The 23341-nt window shown below is 41.0% G+C and overlaps 1 protein-coding gene across 2 annotated transcripts; it reads right to left on the reverse strand.

The window, feature by feature from the left end:
- Window positions 1-1343: 1343 nt before the first annotated feature.
- Window positions 1344-23234, reverse strand: LOC145489134 (uncharacterized). Of its 2 annotated transcripts, XM_081468047.1 has the most exons (29): window positions 22003-23234; window positions 21838-21921; window positions 20495-20553; window positions 19868-19965; window positions 19393-19467; window positions 18994-19074; window positions 18233-18379; window positions 17467-17542; window positions 16785-16886; window positions 15911-15958; window positions 14928-14974; window positions 14737-14809; window positions 13526-13602; window positions 13096-13132; window positions 11987-12358; window positions 9833-10989; window positions 8313-9356; window positions 7947-8019; window positions 7536-7633; window positions 7124-7185; window positions 5979-6168; window positions 5787-5879; window positions 5194-5358; window positions 4995-5081; window positions 4541-4612; window positions 3828-3914; window positions 3455-3592; window positions 3152-3196; window positions 1344-2717 (listed from the first exon to the last, which is right to left on the reverse strand). In XM_081468047.1, exons 1-29 carry the CDS (start codon window positions 22101-22103, stop codon window positions 2673-2675), a joined length of 4833 nt encoding a protein of 1610 aa, XP_081324173.1. In that variant the 5' UTR covers window positions 22104-23234; the 3' UTR covers window positions 1344-2672. The 2 variants fall into 2 exon arrangements, with proteins under 2 accessions (XP_081324173.1, XP_081324174.1); XM_081468048.1 differs by lacking the exon at window positions 15911-15958.
- Between the last annotated feature and the right edge of the window lie 107 nt (window positions 23235-23341).

Genomic DNA, 23341 nt, shown 5'->3' on the forward strand with positions numbered 1-23341 from the left:
TCTATGGTGCCGTGTTTTTAACATTCCGAAAAGGAAAATGGAAGTATATCGGCTACAAACAATTCCAAAACACAAGTGCTGAGATTTTCGTGTCAATGAAAGCTGTTTCATCAAGAAGAGATGACGAAGCCTGCGCGGCCGCGTAGGTTTTCGCGGGCTTTTTTGAAAGAAACCGCTGATCAACTTTAGTCCGTTTTGAACGTTTGAATGAGATCGGCCATGAGATCATGAATGGGATAAATGGGATGAACTGAACTCTTTAATTAGAGATGTCCGTGCAATATTTCCTTTCGAATAAATAAATTTTAAAATGGTTGACGAAAGAGTTTAGACAAACACTCAAACGCTAACTGTAGTCAGTTACCTATTGCACTGCTGACTAGGGACGGAAAAAGGTCGTCCTCGGTCTTAAATAAAGTAATTTTAAAAGCGGCCTTCACACGGCAAACTTAAGTTGGCAAACCCGCGTTGGCAAACTGCTTCAAAAAGTTGGCAAACTCGTTCCTACACACGTCAAACTCTCGTCAAATCACAACACACGGTAATTTGCAACATGGCCGACTTAGCGCAGTGGCACTCACGTAGAACAATGGAACAGAAGAAGAGAAGAGAAGAAACAAAAAGCGAGAAAGCTTTGGACGAAACTCAGTTTGTCCGCCACTCCTCCATTTTCTGTTTGTTTGTTTTTAGTATACTTGTAGACAACAGATGAAACGTCCCACACAGCCGGACAATTGTGAACCTCTTCGATAAATTTAAAAGTGGCCTCGCGTTCATCTTGACTTGCGTGCGCCATTTTGAGAAGTGTCACGCAAATAAATTACGTGAATTGAGCCCGTGTTTTGATTGGTTGACAGTCAACAACACATGTTTGCCAATCGTTCACGCGTCAGATACGAGTTTACCAACACGAAAAAGTTGGCGAAAAAGTTGACCAGAATAGAGGCAAGTTCCAGTTGTCGCCAACAGTTCGCCAACGTGTTTCCCGACTGTTTTTGTGCCGTTCACACACACCTACTTGAGTTTGCCAACAGGAGTTTGTCAACTTTAATTTGTCGTGTGAAGGCCGCTTAAGATAATGAACTGCGCACCTTTCTCTCTCTGCTAAATATTCAAATGGATCAAATGTTTGGAACTTGCTTTTATGCCAGTTTCGCACCGGCTGGCCTTGATGCCTGCAACTTCCATGCGGGCTTGTTTTGAGAAAATAACTCACCGACTTACCTCTTCCCCAAGCCCTTTGGCATTTCTCTTGTTCTTGATGGTTAGACGAGCAACTGTTAACAATCCCACAACTCCATGTACAGCGTTTTAAGTAAACGAAACATACAAAGCAGTTCCAGAAATGTTTTTAATCGTATTTACTTAGTTTCCTGTACAAATAATTTCTATTAACTAGCGATCTTTTATCCTTGCTATTTCCTACGCGCGAATTCTGATGACAAAAATAAAGACACTCGATCCACGCTTGAATTTAGGCATGGTGTATTTCTTTAAAAAAAATAATCAATAAAAAATAAACTTTCTTCAGAGTCAAATTCTCGATTGATCTGCCATATAAAAATTCATAATCTGATTTGAGGTTAATTAACGCATGTATCGAACCTATACAAAAAAATAAACCTTGAATCAAATATTAAAAATACAGTCGATCCGCAGTACAGTGGACACCCGTGATACAACTTACGGGAGTGTACGTTACTGGGATTAAGGAAGCGGGGGGTACGGGTTGAAACGTAGTGTCCGCGTAAGTGGATTATAACCGATTATAACATTCAAGGCGATATGCAGTAATTTTCCAAATTGGACAGCAGATCAAATAGCAGTAACAGGTGGCTTCTATAGGATTAGTCTCCAGCTCCGGTGTACTTAAAGAGCGACTTCGCAAGACGTCTGGAATCGAGCCTACTAGTAGTATAAAATAAAATAAAAAAAAGATTTACTTCACAGTTACGTTCAAATTTAAGGATCATCTCTCACGGCAAGTCATTTTGTACCGATGCCGCTTGCTAACTTTTGATTAATTTTTAATCTCCACAGGGATAATTCGGATCATCTAATTCTAGAAGTGGTTTGTTTAAGGTTAACCAAGTTGCAGTTCATCTCTGGTTAGCGACTTCATGTACACAACTCTCAGCTCTCTCATGCAACCAAATAACTGTAAACGAAACCGTACTGACAGAGTACCTCCCATAACTGGCACATTGGCGGTCACCTACGAGAAATTCGACTTTATAATAAAAGTTCAATCATTAGCCACATGGTCCAGCAGAGGTTTCCCTTCTCAGACTGTAATGCGAGCTCGTTGGCAAGCTGGAAATTTCCCTTTAGCTAACATAACCTCTCCTGCTATTGTTAAGCTAGCAACATAAAAAAGACATGCAATTCAGTGCCAGTGTCTTCTCCTTAGGATAACTAGTTGTCCCGTAGAACGTCACGCAACGATCTTCCAAAAAGTGAAAAAGACCAGCGTGACGCTTGTCACGTTCGCAGATGGTTCTGCCCAGACTGCGCAGGAGATTAGCATAAGCAAAGTCCACTCCAGTAGGCCTTAAGCAACAAAGAGTTTTGTTTCGTCGTTTGACAAGCCTTGATATAGGCAGTCGCAGTTGACGTCATCCCTTCCCGAAATGCTATGCACACTGTGATGACGTCATTTCTCGATTCACGGTTCAGGAAGGTGATTTCTGAGCCTGCTTGAACTGACTGAAGGCCAGCTGCAAAAGAAAAGTGAGAGAGGAGGGCCTTTGAGTGACAAAGGCATAATTAATGGGCTAACGGTGCAGGTAAAACTAAGTCAAAGGAGTATCCCTAGCGAGAATCTGAGTGAAAATGCTAATATGAATGAAACTTTTGAATTGCAGGTCAGAAGCGACAGTTGTCCGTTGTTCTGTTCACTCTGTTGAGCCACGCATGCACATAGACTTGCAGGAATCTCAGGAATCTCAACAACAATGAACTCAGCAAATGACAGGAAGTGAGGATGACAAACGAGAACACGAAGCCATTCAAGTTTGGTTCCTATGAAGTAACCTGAAACTCTTCGACCAAATTGTTTCCAATTTTTCTTGCTTTACTGCAGTCATTAACCGCGACGCCTAAGGCTAGCCCAGTTCTTAGTTACAGCTTCAGTAGTTCAATGTAGCCTTACCTCAAAAGCCTGTCCTATGGTCATGGTAACTTCATTTGACAAGACCTTTTCAACAAAACAAAACACATCTTAATTTTCTCAAAAATAGAAATAACACTTGTGGCCAAACCATGGAAGTTTCACAAGGTTCGTGGAGCGTGAGGAGAAGCTCCAATCACGTGCGACAGAACAGGATCCCCTGGTCATCGCGAGTGATTCGCCCTTCACGCTCGCTGCTCGCCTCGCGCGCGTTACACTCTCACGCTCCACGTTCGTCTCCCGCTCTACAGTCTCTGGGACAGGAGTTATGGCTTATTGACTTACAGTAGATTCCACCCTGAACACGTGGCAGTAATGTTTCTCCGTTTTCGCGTCCTTGGCGATGTAAGCGAACACTTTTCTGTCCTCTGGATCTTGAGTGATGTATGATATATTCCTCATGTCGTGATAGCTCACCATAATCTGCAAAAAAGTCTTATTTATCAGTTGGGTGTTTTGTTTGAGTGTGGGACAATGTGCTAGCAATGAACCTCACACGACCAGATCAACATCATCATCATCATCATCATTATCAACATCAACATCATCACTAACACTAACTATCAAAACGCATCACCATCTCCAATTGATTCACTTTATGACAGCATACATACAGTACTACATTATGAAGGGTAAAAAAAACAAAAGTAGTTTTTACCTTTGACCTTGCATCGATGAACTTGATTCCTTTAACCGACACAGACAGTGTCACTGAGGGAATCTTCTGTAGTTTGGCCGTTGACAGCTAAAAGAAAGTTCAAAGAAAAACTTCACACTATAGCCCCGGGTTGTTTGACAGGTGAGGTAAAATCGACATGGACGCAATCTCTGCGCCATGAGCAAGGGAAAATTTTGAGAGTGCCTTGTCGCGAGTTTTCAAGCGGTAGTTTTGCTTAAACGTTTCTAAACTCAAGTTAAATTATTCATCAAGTTTAAACAAAGGAAATCATGACCGTGACGGTGTCTGGATATCTGATCTTAATTAGCATAGATTTTTACGATATTATTGCTCCGTTTTCTCCCTAGTTTTAGCTTCGATTGAGAAGATATATCAAACACTCAAGACAGTGTTTGACCAAATTTTTAAACGCCTCGAAGTTCACCAAAAATACTCCGCTGCGCGTCGTATTTCCAACTCTCTCCTCGGTTCAGTTTGGAAATTTCTCAAGTTCATTGTTTATAATCCGTGTCAATCTTCTCCATCTGCAACCATCCTTGTTCCTTTACGGTTAATTTTTATCTCTTTGGTGTTTTTCTATCTTTGAAAACTGTTATTTTCAGGTTTCCTTCAATTTAAAGATAATTTTGTACTTAGCCAAAATAACTAAAATTGTCGTGACTGAGCTCCTTTACTGTTAGATGTCACATTACCCTCATTTTACGGCAGGCGTCAATGGTAGCTTCCAGCCCTGTGATTGTCTTGACAGCATGCGACCCGAGGTACTGGAAAACAAAATAATAAGCTCTTAAACTCAAAACTAAAGGAGGTAAAGCGAGAAGGGAAAAAAATCGTCTAAATGTGAAATAAAAGAACTACAGGAATGTTAGCCTAAAGCGTTTAAGCCGTTGAAAAGTTCCAGCCCAGAATATTTTAATTAACGCTTGCTGTAGGCTGTGGGAACGTTTCAACTTTGAGCTGTCTTACCGTTTCTTCACTAGGGCTAACGCTAACAAGGAAATTCATGATTCTGATTTGATTCCATCTTACAATTGATTCATATTAGTGCTGCTGGCTCAACTTTGCATTTCAATAAAACCCAAGTTATCTACCAAATTACTTATTACAAACATCTGTCGGTTTCTTTTAACGAACGTTTTTACTCACCAGGGTGGTGTAGTTGACGCATCCTTTGATCAACACTGACGAATCGTGTTTCCACTTTTTCGATTTTCTCGGCTTTTTTTGAGGCACCTGCAAAATTAAATTGTTCTTACACTTAGCACAAAAAGCTCACTCTCTCGGACCCCACTTCATGCTGATTCAAGTGACTCGGTTTGAAAACGAGGCTGGCGTGACGTCATACCTGCTTGTTGCCAGTCATGAACTCTTCAGCAGCCGCCATCGAGTTTTCGGCGTTACTAACTGATGATACAGTCGCGGTGGCTGGCGGTTTCTCGTCTGGGCAGTACATCTTGAGCTCGGCCAGCTTCTCTTCGAGATCCGTACTGCTTTCGTCAAGGTTTAGGGCCTGATATAGATAAAACAATGATTCTAGCAACTTAATCAGGACGGGAATGTCGCTGTTTATTCAACTGTTTCCTCGCTCGTTTGCTTTTTGTCTGCCAGTTTATTTGTTTGTAGGCTAGTTCATTCCTTCCTTCCTTCCTTCGTTCAGTCATTCACACAGTTAGTCACTTAGAAAGTCTAACACGCAGGAAGGCATCCAGGCAGTCAGGCAGTCAGACAGACAGTCAGACAGTCGGTCAGTCAGTCCGTCAGACAGACAGACAGTCAGTCAGTCAGTCAGTCAGTCAATTAGTTTTTCTGTGCCGAAAGAGCCATGGTCCGATCAGAACTTTATTGCATTCACCCAGATAATTCTTAAAGAAAGTTGGTGAAGCTATGAAGACATGTTATCTGACCATGAAATTAGAAATGAAAGTAGAGAATGCTTACTTCTGGTTGGTCATTCCTTTGCGGTTCTTTTACATCTTCTTTTAACGAGGCGAGTATTCGTTTCCGATGGCCCAGAGAGTTTACTTCCAAAACCTAACAATTCAAAGGTAAATTTTGTAACTTCATTGTCTCAGAGCATTAATTCTATAAAATCAAGACAAAAATATTTTGACAGTTGTCATGGCAACTAACCGACGTCAGCTCCACTTCCCAGAGCATGTGAATTCTCTCCATGGACGTGAAGCCATTGTGCTGAAACACGTCAAAATACTCGGGAAGGCAAAGTAGCTCTAACCAGTCCTCTAAACCCTCGGGTTTGGATAAGGCCGGATCGCTAAGCCGCGGACAGACTGGTAAGGACTTCAAGGCTTCCATAATTGTCCTGTTGAGGTAACGAGAGAGTTGGTTCAAGTTTGAAATGAAAGAGATCTTACGTATACGTGACTACGACTACCTCAACAGCTACGTCACAGTTTAGCCTAGATTTTTCAAGTTTTTTGTATGTAGCCAAAAAAACTCATAATACCATGACTGAGCTCCTTTAACAGTAACATAAACCTTGCAAGGTTGCCGTACACTACAAACACTAAGAGCAAAATGTTGGCACAACAACACCCACAATAATCACTGATCTATGCTTAACTTCGAGAACATTCCTGGAACAAAGGAAGCGTCCAGTGTTGTAGAACCGTGGACTAATGAAGGACTGTTCTAAACTTCCCAGAGCTAGGCATGCCATTACTCATTCAAGTCCCTCTACAAATATATAATGCCCAGACAATGGACGGGCCAAAGAAAGTAGGTGAACAAGGGAGAGAGTGGCTTACTGCAAATGGAATTTAAGGTCATTCCCCAGTATTGCATTGCGCATCCCTACTGCGCATAATTTTACGCGTGATTAGCGCGCGCGCATTAAAAAATGGCGGCTTTTTCTTTACGGCTGGACCTCGCCATAGAGGTAAATCGTCATTTTCTCACAAATGAGTATGGTGACCTATAATTTTTTTTCTGTTGTTTTGAATTGAGTAATAAATTTCTCAGTGTAAAATAAATATGGACCAATTCTCAGTGTTAAACGAAAAACAATCGTCGGAAACGTGAATTTAGCAAGCAATCGTGACTTCAATCATGGTGCTATTATAAGGATTCATTGGGTATAAACAAGGTGCTGTTGCTCCTAAACGAACATGGGAACCCCTCATTTTTATTTCAAAGTTTAAGTTCCTATAATATAAACAATCAATAGGCAAAGTTTCACAAAAATCTCAGTGCGGGTTCTATTTAAGTGGAATGACCTTAAACAGAAGTACTACAAACAATATTTGACTTCTATTTACCTTCTATGAGAAAAGTCTACAATTCCAATGTCCAAAAGATCGTCATCTTCGAGAACTCCATTCTATGAATAAAGCACAGTTTGTTAAGAAATAGGAGGCAGCGTGGTCGCGGGTTCAAGTTCCGCTCTGACCACTAAGCTGGAGTTGTTTCTCGGTAAACCCTAGTCATGTTTGTAAATAGCCAACTGGTCTGCCTCCCGCCAGTTGGGATTTTTAAACCTATTGTGTTTATTTGAAATATTTCTTTCTTTCAGTTTAAGTGGTCATGCTAGTTGTAGCTAAGCGGATCACCGAGATGGAAGCGATGACTGCCAAAAAAGAGAAACAAAAGAGCTCTACACCAAAATACTTCTTGAGCTTCTTAACAAAGAAAGAAAAAAACGTGGAAACAACCAAACGAAGGTCTACCTACCAAAAAGTTGATATCGTCAAATCCATTCGCCATCATGGACGACTCGTACTGATCAAGATCCAACGCCTTAAGCCAGCCAGGAACAGTTTCTGCTTTGCCTGTTACACAGATAAGATCAACATCTGAGTTCTCCTGACTGTTTGTCATACATTTCTATAAATCTCTTTGAGAGAATTTGGACACACACCGTCCGCGCCTCGCCCTGCAACCTCCGCCTAACAGAGGTTCTTGATCAACAGTTGCATCTCCCCTTGTATATAAATTATCTTCAGAGAATTTCACTGGCGTGAATGAAGGTCATTCAGGTTCAAGACTTTCCTAATGTAGTTTGTTATCACAACAAAAAGGTGGGGATAGGGGAAGACAAAGAATGGTGTAAACGAAAAAAAATCAGTGAGATCTAAGACCTACCCGCATTAGCGATCTGTTGCTCCAAAGTCTGAGGCACTTCGATTTGACCAATAGAAGATAGAAAAGCTTCGATCTGAAGAAACACAGACAGTTGTTATCGCCTACAAGATCGCTCTCGCCAGTATTTCGTGTTTTCATGAAGCTACTGTTGCTGAAGATACAAGATAGTATACATCGGACATTTCCTAGTTGCCTTTTGCCTCTGTGTCAAAATCAGTCTTAGTGCGAAATCATTCATATAGAAATGTGTTTCCCCTACAGGTTCATTTTCATGCAAATCAAACTCGTTTTCATATGAAAGGTTTTGCGCGACGACTCGTTTTGAAACAGAGGCACAAGGTAACTCGAAAGGGCTTATTAAAATACCTTTTCCCATTCTTCTCTCTCGTCCATGGGGCTATCCGCTGACAGTGTGCTTAACCTGTAGGACCTAGGCCTTTCTGCAGATGCTCCTCTCTTGACGACGCTGCCGTTCTCGTGGGGCTGATTACCGTTGGCTTCTGCCGCGTCGTCGCCTTGTTTGAACAAAACGTTCTCGTAAATCAATGGCGATGGTTTGACGTCGATTTCAGCCTCGGCTCCGTCTGGTGCCTGACGCTCGCTGTCCGGCGCAGAGTTTGTGTCAGTGAAAATGTCCTCTCGTGAAGAGTACGGCGAAAATCTCTCGTGCAGCTCGGCAAAATCGCTTTTCTTTGGGCTTTCGGTCTTTGGCGAAAGGGCGGCGGCAGGGGGAAAACTGAACGGATCTTGATTTCTTCCAAAAGAACCTGAGCCATTTTCATCTTTCCTAGCATCGCCGCGCTTTGTTGTGTACTCCTCGTCGTGTAAGCTGTCACTGCGCGGAAGAACCTTCGGTTTGGACTTCTTACGTGGCATGGGACGGGGGGGTTGTGGTTGTTGGGATGGTTCATCCTTGACATTTTCAGGATCCTCTGGGATCGTTGACATGTCTGAGGGTTGAAGAGCCCCGAGCGCTTCAAACACTGATTCTTGAGCAGTGTTGGGTGACGGTGGCGAGAAAGGTGGTGTTAAGACCGACTCCGACGTAAATGATATCTCGCTTGAGGTGGTACTCTCTCTGTTCTTTGTCTCACTAGGTCCTACTGCCGTAGTCGACAGTGTGCAATACTCCCCCCCGGAACCTCGCGCACTCATTTGCCGGACTCTCTCCCAGTCTATGGTTCCCTTTTCGGAAGGACCTTCAAGGCGCACTTGCTCGTAGGTCCCTTGCTTAGGGGGCCTTCCCGGTGACGGCGGTTCTTGCCTCATGACGGAGTGCCAGTCTGAATATTCGTTTTGTCTGCGTGGAGGGACCTTGGGGAGGGCTGGTTCGTGCTTCTTTTCAATCCACTGCACTTCACCACTGCTTTGGGACTGAGGCGCAGCAGCTGCGCCTGGCCGGGGAGGCATCTGTTATGGATATCAAAGAAAACATTTTTTTTCTGTGAAAAATGACGGGGAGGTTGCTAAAAAACAAGAAGTCAGGTAGCTATAGAACAGGGACAGATGATCAGATTGAATTACATAAAAATTCACACTTCATGCTTAAGTCAAGAAATCAGCACAAGTTTCAATTTTCTCCCGACGTTCGATCTTTTTTCAGCCGCAAAATTTTCTCATCCCCTCCACTCTTTCCTCCACAAAGGCTTTTCGGGTGGGGAGAATCCGCTGAGCGATATGAGTGCAGATCATTCGACTTTATACCTACACACACCTCGCACAGCGGTTTTCTATAACGAACGTTTCGACCTCTGCGGAGGGGAGAGAGTTCCCCCCCCCCCCTCCCCCAGTTTCCGTGAATTAGCGCAACAAAGGAATTTTAAGACATAACAGGTTCACAAAGACTCGTTTTAATGTGGTGAGCGTAAACAAAATGGCAAGCTCACCGGTGGCACGTCTCTTGGAGGTGGAGCAATCTCGTATACAGGCGATGACATAATAGGTGGCACTTCATACAAAGGTGCCGACACTGAGGTGTTCACTGAGCTAGATGGTTGCTGGGCCATTTGCGCTGATCCTGTCTGGGACCCTGTTCTTTGTGGACCGACCATAGAATACAGAGATGCTGACACTGGAATGCTCATCGAGCCAGATGGTTGCTGGGTCATCTGAGTAGATCCTGCCTGGGACCCTGTTCTTGGTGGATCAACCATAGAATACAGAGGTGCCGACAATGGAATGTGCATTGAACCAGATGGTTGCTGGCTCACCTGCGCTGATCCTGCCTGGGGCTCTGCTGTTTGTGGACCAACCATAGAATACAGAGGTGCCGACATCGGAATGTTCATCGGACCAGATGCCTGCTGGGTCATCTGCGGTGATACTGACTGAGACCCTGTTCTTTGCGGACCAACCATAGCGAGAGTTTCGTAATCTCCACGGTCGGCAACCTGCTCCTGGAGTTCCGCCGGTGGGGCCAGTATTTCGTACGCAGTATTGTCTGGAGGGCCCATAGGCTCGTACCCTGCCAAAGGGGCAAAAGGCTGCATTTCAGGTGCAGAATCACTAGGTAAGGAACCTGGCTTTCGTAGCCGTACAAATTCATATCCTTCAGCATCCAGGAGGCAGGGCTTCTCTCCTTGGGCCCTGGCACCTGAAGCTGACGAGGTATGAAGCCCTGCGGTGCTTCTTTTCTCCTGGGGTACTTGACTCGGTGGTGGTACCACATCATATGAAGGTTGATCCAGAGTAGCTTTTCGTGGCGGAAGTGTCACAAGGTCGTAAGCAGAATCTTGGCGGAGCGGCTGATTTGACTGCTGTGGAGTTCCAATGGTGGTATTTTCGTATAAATCAAACGACTGGCCCCTTGATGTTCTAGAGGAGACTTGGCTGGGTGTGTCATCCCCCTCCTGACCGTTTCCTTTACCTCTTAAATATGAGGAGGGGACTTCATAGATACTTGGCTGTCTACTTGAACTCAGTCTTGACCCCTGTGGTGATCCAACCAAGTCATAGCTGTCATTGTTCTGTCTCTGAGCTCGTGAAAGCTGTTGATTTGGCTCGCCAACCAAAAAATAGTCAGGGTTATCTTCACTAACCATTCCTTTAAGAAGACAAACATGATGTTTGACAATATGGTCAAAAAATAATGGAAAGCAGTAAGCATCATTAGTGTCCAACTCCACTCAGTGGGGTAGAAACAACACATAGATCTCCTTATTGTAAAAAAAAAGGTAAAGTCTGCATACGAGCCACGTGGCCTATCAGGGCTGGAGTTTATCCCAGTTTCTGTAACATGAAGCGACCAGGAGTAATTTCTACTCCCCCTGGGTGGGATACTACTCCATTGCAGGGTAACCCCCCAGCATTAAATTTGCCGTTACCCATTTAAACACCTGTGTGGAGGGAGGCTTTGCGAGTGTTAAGTGTCTAGCCCAAGAACACAACACAACGTCCCCCGCCAGGGCTCATACCTACAGTAGACCGCTCAATCTGGAGTCGAGCACATTAGCCATGGAGCCACTGTGCCTCCATCTCATTGTGCTGCATTGCTATATATGTGCTACCAAGGACTCCTGGTGAACTAGGTCAATGAGGCCCTGCTAACCAGGAGATCTGACCTGAAAGGCACACATTTATAGGTTCAAACCTTTTCAGGGACTGGATCTTGCAGTCTCCGATTATCCCATGGTCATGACATAGATGAAATTTAACATCATATCAACATACCACTGTGTTGATATTTTGACAAGAATTAAATACTGCTCCGTGATAGCCAAGATGAAATGAATCAAATCCTGTGCTGTGATTGGCTACCCAAGCTGGCAAGATGGTGCCATCTTGCCCACTTGGGGCTACCTGCATGAGATCACCTGCTATGTCCAGCAAGAAAAGAGTGTTCTTTTCCCATATAATAAATCCTTTATTGACCAAGCTTGTTTGGTCAAGATGGCTGGGCATAGGCCTCAAACTTTGTTGGTGTGTTTATGGACCTTGACTCCATCTTGGTCCATAAACACGCAAAAAAAGAACTTGGCCAATATCCAATCATCTTGACCTCAAACTTGGTCAATAATCCATACATAAAATTTAATATCTACCTGATATGGGTAAAGGTTCACTTTCCTCGCCAGAGGATGGAAATCCAAGACAGGAATAATCATCAAACACTGTTTGAGAAGGCGCACTCATTTTAGCTGGTACAAAGTTCTCCCCTTCGTTTCGGACTTTAGCATAAGCACTGTCAGGGCGCAGCGGGCACCGTGCATTGGCAACTGCCCCAGGCTGTGCCGGAGAGCCAAGGAGGGAGTACCCTACTCTGACCTCCTGAGCGCTTAGCATAGGGGAAGGCTCTTCAGGAGGCCCTAGGAGGGCATACCCTCTACCAGCATTAGACAAGTGGACATTGTTTGGAGATCTGGACCCCACTTCGTCATATCTAGTCCAGTCAAAAGAGTGTCTGCCTGAAGTACCTGTGAATTAATTCAAACTACAAATAAGTCTGTTGCAATGCTTTGGACATGGACAGCGTAAAGATTAACAAGGTCACAGCTGATTGTCAGCATACACTGATTCATTTATTACTAACATTGTTTACCATTTGTTTACAGAAACTGGTTTGTCAGCAGCTGTGCAAATGGTAAGCAAAAATGCCTGTTGGTTACTTTCATCCAGATTAACCATTTACCATTTACTTATCAACCTCCAATTTACCGAGAGAGCCTGGGACAAATTCAATCTGATCATAATTCCAAGATGGTGGTAAAGAATTGCAAATGGTAAGCACATTTTTCATTTGGATATTTCGTTGGAAATTTTGGACTGAACCTATCGAGGTAAAGTCTGCCAGGCATTAAATTCGCCAGTACCTATTTATGAACCTGGGTAGAGAGAGGCACCGTGAGAGTGAAGTGTCTTGCCCAAGAACACAACACAATGTCCCCGGCCAGGGCTCAAACCCAGACCGCTCGCTCCTGAGTCCAGCACACTAACCATGAGGCTACCACACCTACCTCCTTTTTCATTTTTTCGAACAGTTCTTGGTCAGTCAAGCCAAAATAATCTTCCTATTCACATTCTGATTGAAATGTCTGGAATTTTCATGTAAATGGTAAACAACTATTGACTTTTTATTCCCAAGTGTGCTCAACATCTAATTTCCCCTTACACAGATTATGGCAGTCAGTCCCCTCGTGGGTAAACAACTCACCTGTAGGCGGTGGAACGGTATCATAACTGGTTTGCATCTGCAAACAAAATATTATTTTAAATGCATTTAATAATAACATGGTGTGAATAGCCTCTCTAATTCCTCAAGATCAAACAACACTGCTCAGTTGTGGGGGTGCTGTTGTAAAATCTTGCAGAGACTGTTCTCTGTAAAAGAACTTCACCAATAATGAAATGGATACATGTATATATATATATATAAGATGCTTGAAATATGGTGCTCTATTGTACAAGCTATAACAATGAAATTTCATTTCTTTCCAGTTGAATATCACACAAAGAATGACATCAACACTGTTAGCTGTCTCTTTACTGGCCACCTTCTCTTCACTATAAGATTGTCACTAAATCAAATAGGGTAATTTTCAGATTCAAAGGGTAGGCTGAGTTCTTTGACTTGTGTAACTCACCAAAGATTCCTGTTTTGTTCTCAGAGCTGGAACCGAATCATATGTGCCAGATCTCCGAAGCAGGTCAGAGTCAAAAACTGTTAATGAAGAAATTAGCAAACGAATGAGAACTTTGAACTTTAATGGTCATTATGATGCAGCTTTAGAGTGACTAGACAGGGTGTAGTGACTTTTGTTGATTGTTGCTGGTTTCGAATTTCTACACAAATAACAGCTAATCTAGGATACAGCTAAAACCTTTGCGAGGAGAAATCTTCTTTCAATGATTGCCCTCTTTGTGATAAGTACTTTCCTCTGTATGTGTTTTTGACACTCACACCAACTAAAGTAGTTTAACTAAATTGATCAGGTTTAGGTTTTTTTGTCCCTTTGCAGTCATTTCGAGAAGACAAATTTCAAACCACCTTGCTAACATACAGTATTTATTCAAACAGATTTTTACCTGGTTACGTTGTGGGGTGTGCATGGTAAGGGCAAATAATTTTTAACCTTGTTTAGTTTAACCACTTTTAAACATGTTCTTCAAACAAAAGCCTCCCTTTCATTTTAGACATTTCAGTACTTATATCAAAAAGAAACATCAAAGCAGGGCTTTCATTAAGGGCCAGGCACCAGACAAATTGACTGGCCGTGAGGACAAGTTTGCCCAGCTGGTTTGACCATCGGGCAGAAAGTTTTTCTTACAACTTTAGAAGTTCAGTTCTAAAATAGTTTTGCCCTCGTGTGAAAACCACATGTCCTCCTGCTGAAAACGTTTTAATGAAACCCCCGATCAAAGTGCCCTCTCCTAGCTAATCACTAAAGGCAATGAAAGGATGGCAATTGGTCCTTCAAAAACCATATGGGTCTCACAAAAATTTCGGAGAATTTTGTAGGTCTCCCAGTCTTTTTTTAATGCTTATGTGCTTCTCACAATCTCAATTTTTTTAACAAAGCTGTCTCGGAGTCTCAGTTTGTTTGCAAGGCTAACAAAGCCTCAAAGTCCAATTTGTTTGTATGTTTTAATTTTACACATGACATCTGAATGTCTTGGGGTGTGAACATCTCGAGCTTGCATTTAAAACACTTTGAAGTCTCAGTCTTGCAATTTCAAAAGTCAAAATGTCTCGAGCTCACATAAAGAAACGCTAGTCTCATCATCTTGCCAAGTCTCACATTCACCATTCACCACCTCTAAATGACCACCCTCCCTCGTTAAAAGGGGGACAAACCTTGTCGATTTGGTACATTTTCATAACTCAGTGTCCTTGTGTACATTGCTGATTTAGGTCGATCTGAAAATCCCTAAAATTGAAAGATACAAGATGGCCAAGTTACGTTCAGGTTCTTTTGATTGTTAGTAGACATACATGGAATACAAAAAAATACAGAATACAGTAAAACTAAATCGAGTTTGACTCACAGGGAAAGTGTTTGATGTCCTAGAAGTCCTTGTATTCGGTCTGAATTCTATTGAAAACAACAAGAAGTATTATTTATACATGTAAGCCAAAAGGGTTACCACGTTTTAAGTAATGTAACATACAACTTGCATCAAACACAAGAGACATGTTCTATTTAGATTTTCAAATTCCATGAAGAGAGCTGAAAATAAGTTATGTACATAGTAGGGTATTTTTTTTCAAGAAATTGATGGTGTTTGGTATTATTTTTATTAAACACTGTGTCAAGTATTTGATAGAGTTTGATACTATTTCCTCCAAAACAAACAAACAAATACGCTACATCATTTATCAGTTTGAGAAACCTGTCACAAGATACAACAGGAGTTTAAAAACTGAGAGAAAACGATATGTTTTAATAATATCAAGTGGTCACAACCTCAGAACCAGAGTGTTTGGAGAGAAAAGATACTGTTTCAAACTTGATGGAGATGATGCTAACCAAATTGGCAGTGATGCAAGCTCCTCGGACAAATTACCGAGTTCTCTCACAAGACAAACCCATGAACTTACATCACTAGGACGCTTTAAAACAAAGCTATAGAAGATCTGGGTTACTAAGCCACATAATTTGGTTCAAGTGTATAACAAACACAGTGTCGCTTCAAAACTGAATGTAGCAGCTTTCAGTTGTGAGAATAGTTTCTTATGTTTTTTATGCATAAATGTGTTTTGCTCATTGTCAACATCATCTTCAAGGTGACTCTTGCAAATAACGACAACATAGTAAAAACTAAACAAGCTGAGTAGTTACAAGAATTATTACGCTTTAAATCAGTTGTAGGAAAAATAAAGAAAAGAAGAGGTAGAAAGAGAAAAAAAATATATAGATACAAATATAAAAAGAAATTTAAGTAGTAACAGTACCAGTTCTAGACAGAGCATTGTTTAATAAAGAGCGATAGCAAATGACGTAATGATGCAAAAGGTGAATTACACTCACCAGTACGTTGTCGTTTTAAGCTAGATACTGGTTCTTTGAGACTGCATGCTGGTTAGCAACAATTATAAGAAAATTAATGATTCAGTAATTATTATTCATTAGCCAAAGTAATCATCACAAAGGTCAGAATGTGATTAACTATTAACAAATAAATTAAAACAACAGTGTGTTAGTCACAGTACATAGACAAATGTTAATGGAACATAATTAACTCCAGTTACAAATTAATTACTTACAATTAATTTCTTTATTTCACAAGTTAGATTCACAATTATAGAAATGTTAAGCTTCCAGCTATGTTTATTCATGATCATGCATCGTTCATCGCTGTCTAGTGTATGTTTCTTGTTACAAAAGAAAATATTGGTCAAGAAGAATTCTTTATGCTTCGGGGGTTTTAATCCTTATATAATATCAAATAAGGAAGCACATATGAAACTTCAATATGCAAAGCAAGATAGCATTTCGTCTCATTGACACTTGCCAGAAGGTATAACTAGTTAATTAATTTATTTATTTAACACAAGTTAAATCTAGTGCTAATAGGGTAGCATATTTTTTACAGTACTGCTGCAAAAGGCAAGGTCCAGCTGTGATTCAGCCTGTAAAGCTAGTGTCCCATCAAACTGGCACTTATCTCCAGTTTCTACAACAGAAAGTAACAGAGAGTGTTCTCCCTCCCCCCAGCATCAAATTTGCTATTACCCATTTATACATCCAGGTGTGAGAGAGGCACTGCAAGAGGAAAGTGCATTGCACTAAGACATAACACAATGATCTCAGCAGCAAGGACTGAAGCATGGACCAGTTGAAAGAGAATACAGTGCACTAACCATTATATCACTGCACCTTCCTACAGTACAACAAAACTCACCATAAATAAGACTTTCTATCTCTCTTGTCTTTGCTGAGGGGTGAGCAGCCAACAGATCTATAACTGTCTTGTTGTTGCTGTCCACCACTGTGATGTCAGCCCCTAGAATTTGAAACACAAAAGCCCAGTGATCAAGCCATAAGAAATTAACAAACGAAGTTAATATGTAAACAAAGTTCAATATGTAAACAATATGCAAACAAAGTCAAATTTTCAGCCTACATGTAAATGGACTTCCATGTGACTTAACTATATAAACATAACTATATTGTCTAATAGAAACTAACATTACAACAGTACATTATAAGAGTACATTCACTGAAACTGGGACCACCCAGACCATGAAAACCAAATTATGACAGAACTGAAACAATAGAATACAACATTTTCAAATCCAGTGCATAAACTGTTTGGTACATTTGATTCACTGAATTTGAAAATGTTGGAATTTATTGTTTCAGTTCTGCCATCTGATTGGTTGTCATTGTCTGGGTGGCCCCAGTTTCAGTAAACACACTGTAAGTTTTGTCACCTGTTTGTGTTTTTTTTTTTTTTTTTACTTTCCAGAAATTTACATTTGCAGTCAGATAATGAAATTAAATACATTCAAGTTCAGTAGCCCATCAGGCTGACACTTATCTATAGTTTCCATGACATAAAAAGACTATGAGTAAACACTCACCACACTGTAAGAGAAGATTGACGACATCCACTTTACCAAACAAGGCTGCTTCATGAAGAGCTGTTCCAGAGGTACACTGTAGATCATGATAATTTTAAATACAAGGTAATAATCAGCTTTGATTTTATCAGCTGCATTCACCATTTGTTCAATGTTTTAACCAAATGGTTAAAAAAAAAAAATAACTTGGTTGCACCTTTTGCAGAACCTGTTGTAACCAAAATACCAAATGTTTCCAAGTCAAATCACTGACAGAACCTCTTCTAAGCGACTGTGACTACTTTTAGAGCTAACGAATGACACTTGTCTTATTGTTTTTACACTCTCATAAGCGACACCTTCAAGACTATCCTATGACTTCCCAAGCAGAAATTGGAAAACCCAGCTGTCAGATTATCACAATGTCAATGTTGTCAGACTGGCACTACAACAGATCTATGAAATTTCACAGTAAGAGCTACCAGATGTCTTGCAACATGAATACAATACAGTACTGTTCTTTTCTTTTAACAAAATTCCCCATATACGTGGTGACTGGAAGTTTCTTAGATGGCTTTAGACAAACTTGTCTAGTGCATTGACAAGTCTCTATACTTATAGGCTTTTCTGTTCTATAATATAGAAGCTTAAAATTTCCACCCCCTGTGGCATGAGCCACCACCTCCCATAAGCAGCCATCTTAGTCTGACATTTTGGGTGGTTGCGTACAGGAGGTTCAACTATACTCAGCTACATACAGATTGCTGTCTCTAGCAAACATACTTACTGTTAAGTTAACACCCATTCCACAACTAAGGAAGTAAGATACCACATTCATGTGACCATTTCTGGCGGCAAGATGAAGAGGGGTGTGCGTCCTGACTACATTCACATCCTCAAGCAGATTGGGATGGTAGTTTAGCAGTTGCTTAACCTAAACAGAAAAAAAAACTCTTACCTTTCATATTCACCTTACCTCATGTATTTATCCCTGATTAATACCATTGTTGCAGTTTAAAATGTACTTTAGGCCAGAATGATTTCAAAATACTTCAATTTTTTGTCACAGGGGATCAGGGAATCTGGGGCTAACAACTTATAAATATTTTCAGACCAACAACATTAGAAAATTTGCAATGATTGTTTGCATGGCCTGGTGGAGATGAAGGTGGACTACTGTACAAAGTCAGGGATCAGATGTTCAAATTTGGTTGAGCGCAAAATATCAAAAGGGGAGGTTGATACGGGAACCTGGCAACGTAGGGTAGTGTTACAGACTGAGGGGGATGGGTAGTGCACATGTTATTCTTTTTAAGAACCCCTAAAAAGTGAAAAATAAAGACTGGTTGGAACCATTTAACCTAGGTTGAAAACATTCTGAAACACTAACACAATCCTCAAATCACAAGTACAGAAGCAAGAAGTGGTGCGGAGAAAAAAGTAACCTTCCAAATCAAACAAGGCCTAATGTATTTGATTCATTCTGTGATTGCTCAAGTAAAATTAACAAAGCTTTTTATTTACTAGTAGTAAAGATAATTCACTCACAGTTTCCATTCTGCCATACTGAGCTGCTAAGTCAAGAGGTGATTCTTGGCGACCATTACGAATGTAAGGGTCAGCATGATTCTACACAATGAACATATCAAAACAATACTGTTAAAGTGCTTATCACGCATCATCAAGTAAAATTACCTTCTCTCTTAAAGAATGCACAGAGAAATCAACATAATTTCAATAAAAAGTTACTAAGTCAGAATAATAACACAAGCTAGTGATCAGGCCTTGTTTTGAAGCTATGATTATTCGGATCCGCTGAATTCCTTTGCACAAACGGAAAAGGTTCCTTCTCTGGACACACATGAACATGTGTACTGATGAGAAGAACAACTCAGGACTTTGATTCTAAAATTAATCATTTTCACCCTTCTGGCTTACAGTGCACACCTCAAGCAATACAGCCACAACAAGGCTCTGGCCAAACTGGGAAGCTGAATGCAATGCTGTGTCTTCAGTGCCATTCTGTTACAAGGAGAGAAGCAAAGTTAACATGACAATACATGTAGGTAATGTCCAAAGCTAGAACAATTCAGTTGGACACTTGTAGCTCCCAGTCAATCTCTCTTTTCATAGGCAAAAGCAGAGGATGATGTTTCTCCCTTCAATTCAGTTCATGTTGATCAGCTTCAGGCAATAAATTTATTATACCAACTCTATAGCAACAATATCCCATGCAAGCTAAGAGCCTGGTACTGACTAATTTCACTGGCTGAGAAGAGCTTATCACTGGCTAAAATTTCATTACAAAACAAAAACTGAAATGACACACTCGTCAGGTAAGACTACCCTGCTGAGCTTGTTAATGAGCCTTCCGCATCCCTGTTACAGCATGCACTAATGTTGTCCATCATATATAACTTGCCTGTTCATTAACATTTGCTCTAGATGGTCCTGTGTTTATCAGCACTCTAGCCACATCAGCATGACCATTCCACGCGGCCAAGTGAAGGGGATAGTTCCCTATAGTACATAAAATATCGCAACAAAAGTATGATACCTGCAGCATGTTAAATTCTGCTATGTGCAATAACATTAAGTCGAGCTTAAGTTTAGTTCAGCATCACTCAAACAAAGCTGTTATTACAGTTATCAGCAGTCTGGCAAACAAAAAAGGCCAAAGGGTCAGTTCTGCTTTGTACTGACCCACTCTCCTTGTTTGTATGCCTTTTTAAACAAAAGAATATTTGACCACAGGTTCAACTGTAATAGCACCTAATATAATGTTGAATCGAGAGATTACCACCTTAACCATTACACCACCCCTCCTTCAGTTGAACCTTGATATCTTGTACTTGGATTCCTGACTATATTATAAAGTTATCTAAAGCTGCTATCTCAAACTCAAACCATTTTTCTTAGACATATTCTTAGATTCTGTCATTTACGATTGACTATCTCAAGCCACTGCTTTCTCAAATGTTTTTTCATTTCTTGTGAGAGTTTGAGATAATGGGGTTCAAATGTAACCAAAATGAAAATCTATGCTTACCAGAATTATCTGGAATGTTTGTAGAGGCATCATATTTCAGAAGAAGCTCTGCTGATGACCTGGAAATGAATGTGCAATAAGAGTGGACATTACATGAGACCATACCATAAAAGCAGTCCTGAAGCTGAGAGACAAAGTAGCATTACCATAATCATAGTGACTGTAGGTACACATCAGTGCAGTACAAGGTAACTAAGTAAAGGTATAGCCTGCATTTGAGCCTACTTGGTCAATCAGACCACTGGTCATCTCTGGTTTCGAGGGCATGAACTGATACCAGAGGAATAATTCTGCTCACTCCTGGATGGGAAGCTACTTATAGCCCAGGGAAGGGGGTTACCCAGATTATTTCACTGATATCCATTTTTATTTAAAACTGGATCGTTGGATAATGCAATTCAAGAGTTTTCAAAGGCTCAGCCACCATGGGTTATGAGCCATTATATCGTGCTCTACAAATATGGTAAGCATATGCCTGATTTTTGGGGCATTTTTATTTTTATTTTAGTCTATTTTTCTATATTTGGGGGCGTTTTTAATAAAACAGTTATTTCACTCGCGCTTGTTGGTTATGAGATGACTAAAGTCAACTCGGTGCTACAAGCCTCATTGACTATCTACCATCTCATATCCAATGCACGCTCGTGGAGTAATTGTTAAATATACCTGGGTGAAGAGCTAGAGGCAGTGTAAGAATAAAGTGACTTGCCACAGACATTTGACTTTATAAGGTCAACAGTACTAGGTCAACATCCCAAACCCATTTTATAAAGGTTTTTATACAAGTTGAACCTAACTGCTAAAGGCTACCTCGACCCACAACGGCCACCTCTACTGCAGCAGGATATTTTTGTCCCAGTTGAGAAATTAACTCTTATTTTAACCTCCTAACAATGGCTACCTCTCCACTATTTCTCCAAGGTGGCCACTGTCAAGAGGTTTGCCCATGCTGGTGAAGATAAAGAGGACTAATGCCCTAGTGTACGACAAAGAGGCGCCTACATGGATAATTTTGATAATTCACAAATAATATTAAGGCACACAGACCCATATCACATAGCATACAGTAGTTAATTGAAACTGAAAACACTATTTTGAGGAATCAATTCAATCAAACATAATTCTACAGTACTTCCACAAAGTAACTAAATAAATCTGCTTAAATAAACACTGGTTGAAAAACAACAATAATTTCAAGCTTGTACCCTAATGATTTTGAATCTAAAACTCGTATGGAATAACCTCGTTCGATTTGGGTCGATCATTTAGTGAGTGACAGTAAAGCTTATAAGCTTGCATGCTGCAACAACTTCAGCGATTAAATTCCTTCATAATTTATGTACCTGTGGCCATTTAACGCTGCATAATGAAGCGGAGTGTAACCAAGCTCGTCTTGATGATTTGGATTTACAGTCTTGCTCATTAAACTGCAAAAACGTGAATGCGATCAGTGAATTGTGAATGAGCTTTCATTTCCTGTCAAACTGTTTCAGGCAGCACCCAAATACCTTTGGATCCCTGACTTCCTCGCCTTCTGCCCGAGAATCTTCTCGATGTGTGCAACATTTCCAGTCTTTGCTGCTTGTAGAAGGTCCTGCTCTTTCCCCATGGTACCCGTGTAGGTGAGAGAATGGCTACCTTCGTGCAAAACACAATCACCATTTGTTTGCGATAAGTTACCAGATCAAATCCGCCATGTTGTTTTGCGTTGGCCCTTTTCGTTGACTCCCGAGGTTGGTCTCGCTCCAGTCCTTATCCTATGATTGCATTATTTTCGAGTGACCGAGAAAAAGTGAACGAACGAAGTACACAAGAAATGTACTCCTTCACTCAGTCCAGTGATATTTGGTTTTAATTTCATCATCCAGATTTCTGAAATACTTTTAAAACATGGATGTAGTTGTGCAGCGATGGCAAAAACCAGAAAACTAAAGATAGACTTCCGGGTTTGACTTTATAATTAAGTGGCAATCAAGCATAACAAATTAAGTACTTCTCCTAGACATTTGGCTGTTCTCAGTTCTTAAATTACTTACTACCTGCTCATCTGATTGTAAGGGAAACGTTATACGTAGTGTTTTTTTGTTGTTGTTGTTTGCTTGTTTTGTTCAAGCGCGGCAGCGCCTTGCAACATCTCAATCCGCGCGCGCGGTTCTACCGGACACATAAGTTAACGAACAGGCAATGGTCTGAAAAGAAGGAGTTGGGCCAATAAACTGATCATGACTACACTGAAAATGGTTGCGAAAGGATTATTTCATGACACCATTGTTATTCTTATTTATTTTATTTATTTATTTTATTTTTGTCAATTGAGTTAGTTGGAAGTGACTTGGCCGGCAAAAAAGGGATATAGCCAATTGAAAATACTCTCTCTAGCCCGTGCGCTAATGGACAAGCCCTAGCACTTGCCAGTATCAACGATTGGCTTTGCACCACTCGCTCTCCTTCCCGCAACTGATGTCCAATTTTGAAAATGAAGTAGTATCCACCAGTTCTTTTTTATCTGTTTCAGGTGCTGGCGGTCTTGTTACTGTAACCCTACTGTCCTGTAGATACACCATCATTCTGTCTCCAGTCGTCTAGATAAAGTGTATACCGTTAAAAATCGTTGAATGGGTCTTGAATACGAACAATTGCCAGATTGGGAGAAAAAGTGCCCATTATATCGGTGTTATAAATTACGGGCTGGCCAGTTCGATCCGTCAAAGTATGGCGGTTTTGGAATTCTAAAATCGGCTCGAGGCCAACCCCATTGTCTGCGTGGGTCCTTAGGCGACCTGTAGGAATGCGGAAAAGGAAATATTTTTGAACGCTTCTTAGTTCAGCTATCAAGGAAGATCGTAT

The sequence above is a fragment of the Orbicella franksi genome, chromosome 6 (genome assembly GCF_964199315.1).
Source record: "Orbicella franksi chromosome 6, jaOrbFran1.1, whole genome shotgun sequence".
Taxonomy (NCBI): Eukaryota; Metazoa; Cnidaria; class Anthozoa; order Scleractinia; family Merulinidae; genus Orbicella; species Orbicella franksi.

Coding starts and splice junctions, on each gene's coding strand:
- LOC145489134 (XM_081468047.1), bottom strand. CDS start 22,103: ATGGGGAAAGAGCAGGACCTTCTACAAGCAGCAAAGACTGGAAATGTT. Junction 14,810..14,927: donor GGACATCAAACACTTTCCCT/GTGAGTCAAACT, acceptor TTTCAATTTTAG/GGATTTTCAGATCGACCTAA. Junction 8,020..8,312: donor AGAGAGAAGAATGGGAAAAG/GTATTTTAATAA, acceptor GTGTTTCTTCAG/ATCGAAGCTTTTCTATCTTC.